The sequence below is a fragment of the Protopterus annectens genome, chromosome 4.part0 (assembly GCF_019279795.1).
Source record: "Protopterus annectens isolate FY-2018-M chromosome 4.part0, PAN1.0, whole genome shotgun sequence".
Classification (NCBI taxonomy): Eukaryota; Metazoa; Chordata; order Ceratodontiformes; family Protopteridae; genus Protopterus; species Protopterus annectens.
Genome location: NC_056733.1, coordinates 71,430,012 through 71,442,868, shown reverse-complemented (window position 1 = coordinate 71,442,868; position 12,857 = coordinate 71,430,012). Strand labels below are relative to the sequence as shown.

The window sequence follows — 12,857 nt, the reverse complement described above, 5'->3', positions numbered from 1 at the left end:
TATGTATCTAATTATGATTCACTTTTATAAGTCAACTTGCTTGTATTAATAATTTGTTTAGGTTCTATGCTGTTAATGATACACATGCTAGCTCTTTCTCCTTCTGGATCATCCATGTGTTTAAAAAAAACAGGTCTTGTAAGTCTACAAGTTTCAGAATTGTCTTCAAATTTTCATGCAAAAATAAATATTAATATTTATTAAAAAAGCTTCTGAGAAAACATTGTATTTCTAATGTTTATTAACTTGTATAATTTGTGCAGTTTTATTTGTTTGGATTCACGAAAATTATTCACTTACTATTTCTAATGACACAATAAATTAAAAAATACATTGAATGTTTACTTTATCAGTTTGTCATGGAAACTAACAAACCTGGAGATATGTACTTTTCACTTTCATTAGGATTTCAGAGTAGTTACTTTTTCATTTGCTTGTTTGACTGTTGTCTGTTTTGTAAAGTTTTTTGTGATAAAACAGTGCAACAAATTACAGCAAATTTAAGTTGATATAGTAGTTAGTGTTGGGTTGATTTGGCATGGTTCACACCAGTCAGCTGAATGTTTTCTTTTGATTTTTTTTTGTGCATCAGTCACTGTTGGATGATGAAGGCTTAGAAGAGGTGACTGCTGCAGCAAAGGATGTCCAGGATGCTGTAGAGAAAGGTGATTTCAGATTAGCAACTGAGCTCTGGTCAAAGGCAGAAACCGTTGTGGAATCAGTAAGTCTTTTAATAAAAACATTTTTTAAATATTTAGACTGTTTTGTCAATTATTTCACTTGGAAGCTGACCACTCATAAATCAACTTACAATAGTGCTAAAATGGAATTACCTGCTGTAATGCTTTACTGAGTGTCTTGCTTTTACATATTAGTCTTCTCAGGGACGTATTTATTGTAGTATTTCTATCAGCTGCTTGACATATCCATATTCTGCTCAGACTAGCCCCAAACAAATCAGAAGTCATTCTACTACCACCAAAATGCTTTGGGTGGAGTAAACTGTCATTTTATTATGATTTCTTTTTCATTAGTAATATTGTGGACCACATGGCATTGTGGGTCACATAGTTACAGACGATACTAAATTTGGTCAATGAGCATAGAGATAATGTAATATTACATTCACTGATGTACAGATCACATTATATTACAGTATGTACTGGTGCATATTATGTATGTTGTATTAACTGATGGTGCACATTGCAATGCACATAAGACCACATCATGCTCAAAGAAATGTAGGTTGATTATAGGTAATCTCATCCAGCTACGTTTAATTGAACCTAGACTAGTTTATTTCAGTAAATTGGCTGTCATCAATAGTTTTATTTTGGTAAGAAGCAAGCCCCCTGTACCTTCCATGCAAGGTCTCATTCTCTAAATTAACTAGCTCTAACCTTGGAAAACCTTTGTGTAAGGTTAAATAGTCTGACATCCCTTTATTGCAGTGCACTTGTCAGACCAGAGTTTGTTTTTAGTATTGCAGTGTAACTCAGTACAGTTACAGTAATGTGCAGTCTATAAAGATGGTCATCTTCATCCCATTTTCATAGTAAGTTGGTAGTGTCACTGATTGAAGACTCTGTGACTTCCCTCCTCTAGGCCAGTGCTCAAGGAGCCTCAATCCTCACCACTGACATTGGTGGGCAATGTTCAGTGAGAAAGAAAATAGACAAATACGGTATTTTCAGATGCAGCTCTGTGCACCAAGAGCAATTTCTCTCAAGAGCACACAAGGAGCACAGTCCAGTCCTGGGGAATTCCACTCCATGCCCAAATAAGACCTCACCTTTCTCTCTGCAGAAATCAGTGCTCTGTGTCCCTGTTCCAAGTAGCTGACACACACTCTAAGATTTGATTTTGTCACACACACGCGCACACACACACACACACACACACACACACACACACACACACACACACACACACACCTGGGAAAGGCTGGCACAGATTTACCTGCCATGCCACCTCTACCCAGACTATAGATTCACTGTCACTAGCCACCTACTTTGACTCTTACCAGGGTACCCAATTACTCTTAGTAAAGTTAATACCCCTACAAATGGTAGCCTTAACCAATAGGCAAGACGTTCCGGAGCATGAACCCACAGTGCCACTAAATAAATGCAATTACAGTCAAAGGGTAAAATATTTTCTAGGAGACCAGCCACTGTGAAAGATACAAATATATGTAGTAATAAATAAAATAGAAAACATGAAAATACTGATTATCTATTTACAGTAAACACCAGAGTTTAATTTCACAGGAAATGCAAAAAGTAACACAGATGGAAAGACTCTGACAGGTGCAGAAGAACAATACTTTTAGCTAATCTCACTATATTTTCCTAACTAACTGAAGAATTACTGTTTCCTAGTTAAGTTACTTACTAAAGCAAGGCAAGATGAAGTGGATGAGTGTTTTTGTTATCAGGTTTCCAGAAATAGAGTGCTGAGTGTCTGTCACATCTCTCACTAGTATCTAAATACAATTTCAGTGCTGGTTGCAACGTGACATCACATGTGGTCACCTGACTTTGTGGTTCCCACACTGCCTCTTCATTAGAAACTTGAGCCAGGATCAGACACAGATGTGTCACAATTCACACATAGAGCTTTGCTAAAGTTTTTTTCAGCATCTGAAGTACAGGATATGAATGACCTTACCTGCCATGATACCAAGATTATGTATGCGGAGTGCTGTTACTTTATTTGGAATATGAGGTTTTGGTAAAGGAAGACTTTTTCACTGCCACGCTATTGTTTTTAGTCATATTTGTTTGCTAGTTATTTGCTAATAAATTGGTGTGTAGGCCTTTGTACTGTTTTTCATGATCACTTAAATTTGAGGATAGCCACTCTGTCTTCACATGACTCAGTCTTGCTGACCATAGTAATGCAATGAAATCATCTGTGGAATATGATAGGAGTCCTGAATAATTTAAATGATTTTAGATCAGTATTTGAATCTGCTGGAAGTGGGAGAGCTTGACATATAGTTACATTTTGTTATATTTTTTCCTCATAGTTGATAGATCAATATTCCTGGAGTTAAAGCTGTCTTCAGGATCAGGACCCCCAGAAATGAAATCACCAGTGGGTACTTTGCTTATGGGCAAAACTGCAGTGATAGACGGTCATTAGTGAGAATACAAGTGCTCAACTGGCTATCTTTTTCATGGAAGAGCTGATTAGTCGTGGAAGTAGAATTTCCACTTTCATTGTGATGATATGACCTTGGAGTTGGTATATGGAAGTAGAATGATTGTAGGCAGTGCAGTCCCCCACATTATGGAGGGATGCATGGGGACTTTCTCCCTGCAAAATTGCCTTTTACTGTGATTTTGCCCACCTGTATTCTGTTTACATTTGGGAGGTGGACTTTGAGAAAGAATATGACAAGGTCCCAAGAAAGCTGATTTGGGCAGTCTTGCAATGGTTCAAAAGTCCCAGAAACATTGGTAGAATTAGTGCATACTATGTACAAAGACCCAGTAACTGAAGTACGAACAGTGTTTGGACTCAGAGGAGTTCCCAGTGGGAGTGGATGTGCATCACAGTTCACCTCTGAACCCACTGCTGTTCATACTGGTGATGGACTACATTAGCAAACAGGTCAGAGGGACAGGTCAACAAAGTTGCTGTATGCAGACAATGTGGCATTACAGGCAGACTCTGAGCAAGAACTTCAGCAAAGGATAAAGAAATGGAATCCCAAACTGATGGCGCATGGGTAAAGAAATGGAATCCAAAACTGATGGCGCATGGGTATCACAGGTAAGACAGTTGTAATGGCAGCAAATGGGGAAATAAGAAGAAGCCGAGAATTGAGATAGAAGGGAAAGCAGTGGAACAACAAATCACAAGGCCAGATAATCCAAAGATAAACTTTTATTAGAACTCCACTCTCTGTGCTTTAGTGCCTTGGCTCAAAAGCTTTAGTAGGATTAATGGAAAGAGATATAATGTACAAGGTACTATAGTTGCGAATCAGAGGGAGTAATTTATGCTTTGAAATATCCATGCAATAAATTTTACATTGGGGAAAGCAAGAGGACATTCAGAGCAAGATTACAGGAAAATTTAAGGGACACAAGGAAAGCCAGAGTAGAAAGTCCCATTGCAGCACACGTTAAGACTCACCATTACATGAATGGAGAAGTGCTTCAAGCAGCTGTTTTAGACCAAATTTGTTGTGGACAATTTGATAATACAGGTATTAAATCTAGACTGTTATATAAAGAATTGATTTTTACATTAAAATTTGATATGCTGGTCCCTAAAGGTCGTAATGTAGAACGTAGTTGGAAGGTTTTTAATTGAATTGTTAATTGATTATTTAATTGTGTGATGATTTTTTAATTGATGCTAGTATATTAAGGGCAGCTTTTTTAGTGATGGCATACTCTGAAAAGGTTTTTGAACCAAAGCGCTAAAAGAATGGAGTTCTAATAAAAGTTTATCTTTGGATTATCTGGCCTTGTGATTCGTGGTTTGTGTATTCTGGCTCGTTCCTTTGGTTTTGTTGTTTGGGAAGTAGTGGATCAAGTTAACAGCTTCAGATATCTGGGAGGGGTAGTTGAGGAGAACAGAAGTCTGAATGAAGAGGTCAAGGCTGGAATCAGAGGGACTGCAGCCAACTGGCAGAGTGTGTCAAAGGTAGTGCATGACAGAAGAATGTCAAAAAGCCAGAATGTAAGGTGTATGAAACAGTGGCGTGACCAGTACTACCGGATAGTACAGAAATCTTGGGCAGTATAGGCAGAGTAGGAGGAAGGTAGAGATCATGGAGCTGAAGTGCCTGAAATGAGTGGTAAGATGCACACTGTGGTACAGACGAAGAAATGAGGACATCAGAGCAGAAGCTGAAGTAGATCCAGTTTTAGACAAGGTCAAAGATAATAGATTATGGTGGTACGGGCATGTGCAGAAAAGGAGAAGACAATCTGGTGAAGAAGATTTGGGACAGACTGGAAAAAGGCAAGAGGAAATTAGGGTGTCCAGCAAAGAGGTGGGTGGATTGTATGAGAGAAGACCTGTGACAGTCAGGCATCAGTGTTGAAGATAGGAAAGTGGCATTGAATTGAGACAGACGGTGACAGTTGATATGACACTCCTACCCTTTGTAGAAAATGGGGTGGGGCAGGAGGAGGATGAGGATGATTGTATTACTTGATTTATATGGTGTATTGATTCAGTTCTCTCAGTATATTCTTGACCTCCCACTGTCTTAACCAACCCATGTCTTAAAGTTACCTCCATACCATTTGGTCCCTATATTACACAGATGACTGTCAAGACCATCTGTTTAACTTCACCAGCAGTGGGACATTTTGTTTTAATTTTCTAAACTTTTGCATAAAGTTGATCAATTGAGGTAGAATGTAGCACAAACTTGGAAAGCATTCCATCTATTTCTATTTTGTCAGAATGAATCTGCCTTTGGAGGTTCAGAACTGGTTTGTATGCTGGAGGCTTCTACAGATCAGCAGGCTCTACTAGCAAAAATGTTCTCTGTTTTTTTTTTTTTTTTTTTTGAAGAGTAGAAAACAACAAATTAAAGTATCATATGCATTTAAATACACAATAAAAAGCTATAAATAGCAAAAAACTGCAGTTAAGATGCAGAGTTGTCAAAAAGTATGTCCACTTTTACTTTGAATGTATGGCACCTGCGATTTGGTATCTGTACTTGGTTTGAATCAAGTTTCCTTTATAGAAACTGTTTATTCAAAGGAAGTGCCTCAGAGAAGGGCATTGTTCTGTCATCTCTGCATGCAGCTCTGTCACTTTTCCAGAATATAGCCCGCCCCACCAAAATCTTGTTATTTAGTAAGCAAGCACCAGAAGATAATCGGAATGCTATCTTAGAAGAGCAGGAACTGTATCCCATGCGTTTATTCTCATTCCTAACACTGACTGTTGGTTCTGTCTTTCAAGGTCTAGGATATACTCACCTGCAAATTACAAGCATCAGAATATGGACCATGCTGACCCTCTGCCCTACTGAATAGCCACAGCAGTAACACTAATTTCTTGTTTATGAATTTGGTGCTGCAGTCACATCACTAATCATGCAATGTGTCTGTCATTCCTCATCCACTTTAATTAGTAAGTATGGATTTGGTACTTTGAGTGTCAGTACACAGTCATTAACTTGTTCCAACCTGTTCTAACACCATTTTTTTCTGAGCCCAAAGATATGTGGTGTTGTCCATAACTCTAACTAGCCAATACCTGCATTTTAGAGACTTGTTTTTCATGAGTCTTTCTGATGCTCTCTCACTTGGCACCTGCCTTGAAGTGTGTTACTGCTTACATTGCTTCTGCCTCTTGCCCTGCTGCCTCATTGATTTGTCAGTAACCTGTACTGACAGTTTCACCTGTGTTTTCTGGATGTCTTTAATTTATCACTAATATGTTCAGTAACTGTAACATTTTTAATGTTTTACTTTTACATCTTTTGGCAGGCTTACTCAACTTCTGACTAGGACTGAAGAAGTGTGAGGCTGTCTTTTTCCACACACCCCAGCTGAGTGCAGCACTGGGCATTCATAGGGCTGGCACAATTTATCTGCCTACTTAAGGTGCCTCTTGTGTATGGTGTGGATTTATATAAATGGACAGTTGTGAGTAAATAGTGTATAGAGTCTGTAAATCTTTACTACAAGGACCCATCATGTCTGTATGACATATGTTGACCTGCACCCCCTCCTCTACCTTAGCAGTACATGAACTGTGCTGTTTTGTACGCCAGCTGTAACCATATCCCATTAGATTTAAACAGCCCAGAACAGATGGACAAGATGTTCGGAGGAAGCATAAGGAAGACCTGAAGGAACTATTCTATTTCAAGCGATTTGTGAGCCATATCTGGCAGCAGTATCTGTTACTTTTTGCTTATTTTCCTGAACCTGCAGATCTTTTCTTCTTTTTGTACTGGAGTGGTGCTGACAGGTGTTAAGATCGATTCTGCAAACTTTTCCTAGCAGGTTTCCATTTGATTTTTCATGTACTGGTATGTAAACCAATCCTTCTATTTTTACTTCAGGTCTTGCTGCTGTTTTGAGTTGAACCAAGTATGAATGTATGTTCTGGGATTTCTTGTTTTCTCATACAAAAAAATGAATGTTTCAGATTTCCTCCTTGTGTGTGTGTGCGTGCGTGCGTGCGTGTGTGCGTGCGTGTGTGCGTGCGTGCGTGTGTGCGTGTGTGCGTGTATGTGTGTGTGCGTGTATGTGTGTATGTAACTATGGTACTGCCTACAAAACCAAGTATCTGTCTGTGAGATGGGCCCTGTTATCTGGGAGTCACTTTCTTTGCTTGGTATCGAAGCATGAACACCATCCACTACTCCTGAAGGCTTTTTATAGGGCCACATGCTAGAGGAGCAAGAAAATGTGTTCAAAACTTTATCCTAGTCAAAAATGTCTTGTATGCAGTCTAAGCTCATCAAGGGACCCAGTGTCAATATTGCATTTCTCATGTAGAATATTTTGAGATCAAGGATGCTGCTTCAGACAAGCATTATCTTAAAGCTTAAACTTCATTAAATGTCCACTACCCACCATTACTGATTTGGACTTGGCGACAGCAGATCTGTTGATACACTTTTACAATTTGCTCCTTTCAGTAGTTTCACTGCCTTGCCAGCTCTTTGACTCGGTATCCTAATGATTCAGATCCATACTGGGTTGTCACACTTTTGTTGTTCCTTACCTTGAGTGCTGGTTATTTCTTCTCCTAAAGTGTTAACTTAAGTATACCAAATCTTCAAAGAGCAAACAAAATATTCTGAATATAGCAGTGGCAATGCTCCCCTTCTAATATAGCCTAATTGTTGCAGTGTAGTCTTAAATAAAGGAAAATCCAGTCTTTTAAATGGGGTGAGGCAAAGAAAGTATTAAACTTCTATCTTCCAAATGTTCTCTGTCCTCTGGCTAAGATGCTGGTAAAAAGAAAATAGGTTACAAAGATGTTTCCACGTATCTAGGTGACCACAACATTGTTGCACAAAGCACTGTTTCAGAACAGACCACAATACCCATATTGCTGATGCAGAGCTAGTTAGAGGTTTATGCCAACTGCAACAGTCTGCTTTGTATAGGTGCTATCTTCCCAGAATTCCTAAAAAAGCATTTAGATTGTGATAATAAACTGTTATCACCTCAAAGATTTGGGCTGTGGAATGCAAGCACCAAAATCATTCTCATTCAGAGAGAAAACTTGTGATATGACAAAATGCAGTGTTAGGCTCTTAGTCGTATACTGGAGTGCCACAAGGATTTGTCTAGGACTACTCGTAGAATCTGTATATGCAGATATGGTGCATGGTCAGTATGTAAAAGGCATGCAGTTTTTACAGTGCTTAAACGACTTCACAACTCTGTGCTACCACATTGGATAAATTGATTGGTGAGCAACAGAAAGGATTAAACTGCCCAACATACGGAGTAATTATCAATGGACTCGCACTCTGTGAGAAGAAAATAAAAAAACATCTCTGGTGAGCACACAAGAGAAGAAGCTTTGCATGCAAACACTGCCCTCTGCTATCATGCAAACTCAGGTGTATCAGAATGTACATAGAGATTCCTTGGAACTGTAGACCACTGCGTATTTCTTTCAAGGAGCAGCTTAAGTCCATTGTCAAACATAGTACTGCAAAATTCATATTACCGATAATTCCATTATCTTAGTGTTTGACTCAGAATTGGTGCATATAGGGTCAGAAGCTTTTCAAACTGCAGAGAAAGTGCACAAAGTGGCTCAAGCAAGATTATGCAGTCATGGGGTTAGTATATTTAGAGATGTGGGGGTGGTGCAAGATGCTGATATTCTTTCTAATAGTCAGTGCTTTGTATTGCTGACTAAAGATCCAATGTCCTTTTTCATCTGATTCAACATGTGGGTTGTTGAATCTATTCAGATCTGACCTCAATGACGTATGACAAAACTTTGGATCTGAGAGCTTTGACTCCTCCCCTTATCCACAGTTCCCTCTCCCTGTCCTGCCCAAATTACTGCAGAACTAGTTTGCCGGCTGTGAAAGCCAGACACGTGGAATGTGAGCTCATCAGCAGTTTACGATATTTAAATGCTTTTTTTCCTCCTCCCTTTATAAAGCTATTTGGTAAGTTAGGATTTATGGTATATTTAATGTATTAGAGATATCCCTATTCCTGGAGGCAGTGTACATCAGATCCAGCCTTCCCATGGCACCAGTGTTAAAGCTGACAGCATTCAAAACTTTGGCTTTGACATCTTCCCTCACTTGCTTGACTCTGATGCTTTCTGGTCCAGCAGATTGCAGAGCCAGAGCATCAGTGTTTTAACTCAGGAGGTAAGAGACAACACAGAGACGTTCGGAGACGTTGCTGCCACTTGGCTTCTCGGCACTCAACAGCCAAGTTCGGAGGTCCTCCTTTGGGCCTTTAGCCATTGGATTTCAGAGAACTTTCAAAATTTGTCTCTATCAAATTGGCTTGTGAGGCCATGGAGAGGGGCTTGGCTGGACCACAATATCTGGTACACTTCCTGAGCTCTGATCCATCCAGACTCCTCATGAAGACTGTACCCTCCTCATCTCATTCTGGCAAACAGGGACAGATGGATCCATTATGCTTTGAGACTAGTCAACCCTCTAGTCCTTCATCCATTTCCTTTGGGTGTTCCAAGGCACATTCCCTGGGTAAGGACTTGTAAGAGGAAGCATACTGACTGCTATACTGAGTCTGTCACTGAAGACACCAGCTTAGGTGACAGAGAAGATTCTCTAAGATCCCCTACCATGAAAACGTCTCCTCCAGGGACACCCTAGAATTAATGAAATGGCATGGGGTATGGTCCTTTTGCACCCCTTCTTCTGATGAGTCAGTGTTTCTTGAAGCCTTTGGGTCAAGCCCTTCAAATTCCTGGGTGGTCCCTCCTCCCAACCAGTTAGTTGACCTTGCTCAAAAAGCTTGGAAGGAACCTGATGTGACAGAACCAATCCATAAAAAACAGAATTTAAGCTGCCCCAATGGATAGGAAGTTGTGGGCTAAGGTTCCCCCTGTAGATGCTATGGTGGTAGAAACAGCCACAAAAAGGTACTGTCCAAGGATAGTTCCTCTGTTCGTCCCCCTAACAGGGAGTCTAGGGCTTTGGACAGATTGGGAAAATAGACATATGCTACAGTCTCTGTTCAGGTGCTGAATTATATGGCTCACTTGACATGTTTCCAGAGGAACTTGATAAAGAAACTTTCAAATTCTCTGGCAGGTAACTTTCCAGTGGATGTCCAAATAAATGTGGAATCCCAGTTGTCAACCCTACAATCCACTATGAATGTATCCATGAGACTGCTTTCCAATGCAGCAGATAGTGCACCCAGTAATGGCATTATGATACATCGTCATGCCTGGATGCAACTTTGCAACTTTGTGGAAAGCTTCAGAACGTCTTTCATCAATGCCTCATATGACTATTCCACTTTGCTTGGTGCGAAGGTCAAGGACATACGTACCAGAAGTGAAGAGGACAGTAAGACTTTCTCTGCCATTAGAATCCATTTTTCAACCTCTCAGAGATCCTTCTTCAGAATCAAAAAGGTGGAAGAAAAACATTCAAAAATTGTCAAGGCTTTTACAAGGACTCTTCTGGAGACAGGCCTCCAAGAGGCAGAGGTGGAGGCACTTCTATAGGATGTCACCCTGGAGGCAGAGGTAGTCCGCAAAATCAAGTTTTTCATGGTCCATTCACAGAGAAACCTTTCCAGTGTCCCTGAGTGCTTGCCTGGCTGCTGCACTCTGGATGCTGTTGGGGGGATACTTCACTCTGTAGCCTGACAATACATAACTCAAGATTCATGGGTGCTAAGGATTATTTCCAGAGATTATACAATTCCCCTTTTAGAAACCCCAAGAATAAAACAAAAGATTGCCAAAATTCCTCCCAGACTGTTAGAATCTGCAACAACAGAAGTTCAGAAGTTGCTAGTCAAAAGAGTCATCCAGCCAGTTTCCCAAGACCAGTTAGAATCTGGAGCCTACTCAAGGTTCTTTTTTGTTCCAAAAAAAAAACAGGGGACCCACAACCAATTTTGGATCTCAGTGAATTAAATCATTTTGTAAAACAGACCATCTGATGTTGTTAATCTTCGTTCATTCCTTACTGATGGGTTATCAGTTCCGTCCTCGGAACCGAGCCGGCCAATATCAATCTCTCGTCAGCCAAAAACTCTCGAGCCAAGGTCCTACCCAGAATGCTCTGCTCCCTGTTACCTCAGATCTTGTTTGCCGCATTGCTAAACAGCGGTATCAAGCCACTCTCTCAGCTAAGTGTCTAATTTTTTGACAGCTTATATGTTATTACTCTAAATTTTTTCTCAAAAGTTTATTCTAATATTTTCCTACCCTACTTCTCTGGCCAGCCCTATCAGCACTCCTGAAGCATTGCCCAACTGCTCACCTCTGGAAGTGGTAGAGGGTTTCTCCTTGTACCCTGCTGCCTGGCAAAACATAACCGATTCTTGAGTACAACGGATTATATCCAGAGGCTATCACATCCCATTACATCTTTGCCCAGTCTCATCAAGAGTGTTACCCAACGTTCCACCCAGTAAAAGGGAAACAGCAGCACACAAAATCAAAAAGCTGCTACAAAAATGAGTCATCCAGATGGTCTGCCCAGACCAGATAGGATCTGGATTTTACTCTAGGTTCTTTTTAGTGCCAAAAAAAGACAGGGGACTGGAGACCAATTCTGGATCTCGGTACACTAAACAAATTTGTAAAAACAGATAAATTCCGGATGGTCACGGTTTAGTCTATCCTTCCTCTTCTGAAAGAAGACGATTGGATGTGCTCTGTAGATCTTCAAGATGCGTATTACCACATAAAAATGGACAAATGCTCAAGAAGATACTGCTGATTCCGTATAGGAGTCAGCCACTATCAGTTTCGAGCCCTGCCCTTCAGTCTCTCTACAGCCCCCAGAGTGTTCACAAAATGCATGGCAGTGGTTATCGCTCACGTGTGACTTCAAGGATTCCAGGCATTTCCATATCTAGACAACTGACTCCTTACCACTTCCACCAAGCGTCTAGTGGAAGAAGCCCTGCAGTATACTCTCTTACCAGCTCGAAGCATGGGAATCACTATAAACTGGGAGAAATCCAACACAACCCCAACTCAGTCTTTGGAATTTATAAGGGTACTGTTGGACACAAGAAATTGCACAGCATCCCTTCCAGAACACGACTTCAGAGAATAAGTCAACAAGTTCAACCACTGCTATGTCACCACAAATCTCCAGCTCGATCTGTACTTCAGCTATTGGGGTCATTGGCAGCTTCGATTACCATTGTTCCTCTATCCAGATTCTACATGAGACGTCTTCATTGGCTACTTCTCACTCAGTGGTACCCTCTACAACATCCTTTGTCTTTTCAAATAAGTGTAACTCAGAGATGCAAGCAAGATTCACTTTGGTGGATGCCTCAAAATCACCAACAATGGTCTCGTCCTTTCAACCCCCATCAACCGATAGCCACGGTGACCATGGACACCTCCCTGATGGGGTGGGGGGGGGGGCTATGTAAGGGAAATTCAGTCCAAGGCACCTGGTCGGAGTCGGAGGCTCTTTTGCATATCAATGTCCTGGAACTGAGGGCGGTGCTTCTAGCATTGCAAGCATTTCACTCCGTCCTTCCGTAAGGGACTGTTGCGATCCAATCAGACAACATGTCAGTGGTCTGGTACATCAACAAACAAGGGGGCATCAGATCTTACCTGTTATGCTGAGAGGCCTTGAGAACTTGGCAATGGGCGATAGCTCACAACCGCTTTCTGATTGCAAAGCACATTCCTGGGAG

The 12,857-nt window shown here is 40.7% G+C and overlaps 1 protein-coding gene across 1 annotated transcript in view; it reads left to right on the top strand.

Moving 5' to 3' along the window:
* The window catches only part of SCPEP1 (serine carboxypeptidase 1), a 488,555-nt gene that overhangs the window by 393,875 nt on the left and 81,823 nt on the right, over positions 1-12,857 (top strand). Inside the window, exon 8 of the mRNA XM_044069708.1 lies at positions 593-721. Within this exon, the coding sequence (XP_043925643.1) occupies positions 593-721 (129 nt within the window). The remainder of the gene's footprint in view (positions 1-592; positions 722-12,857) is intronic.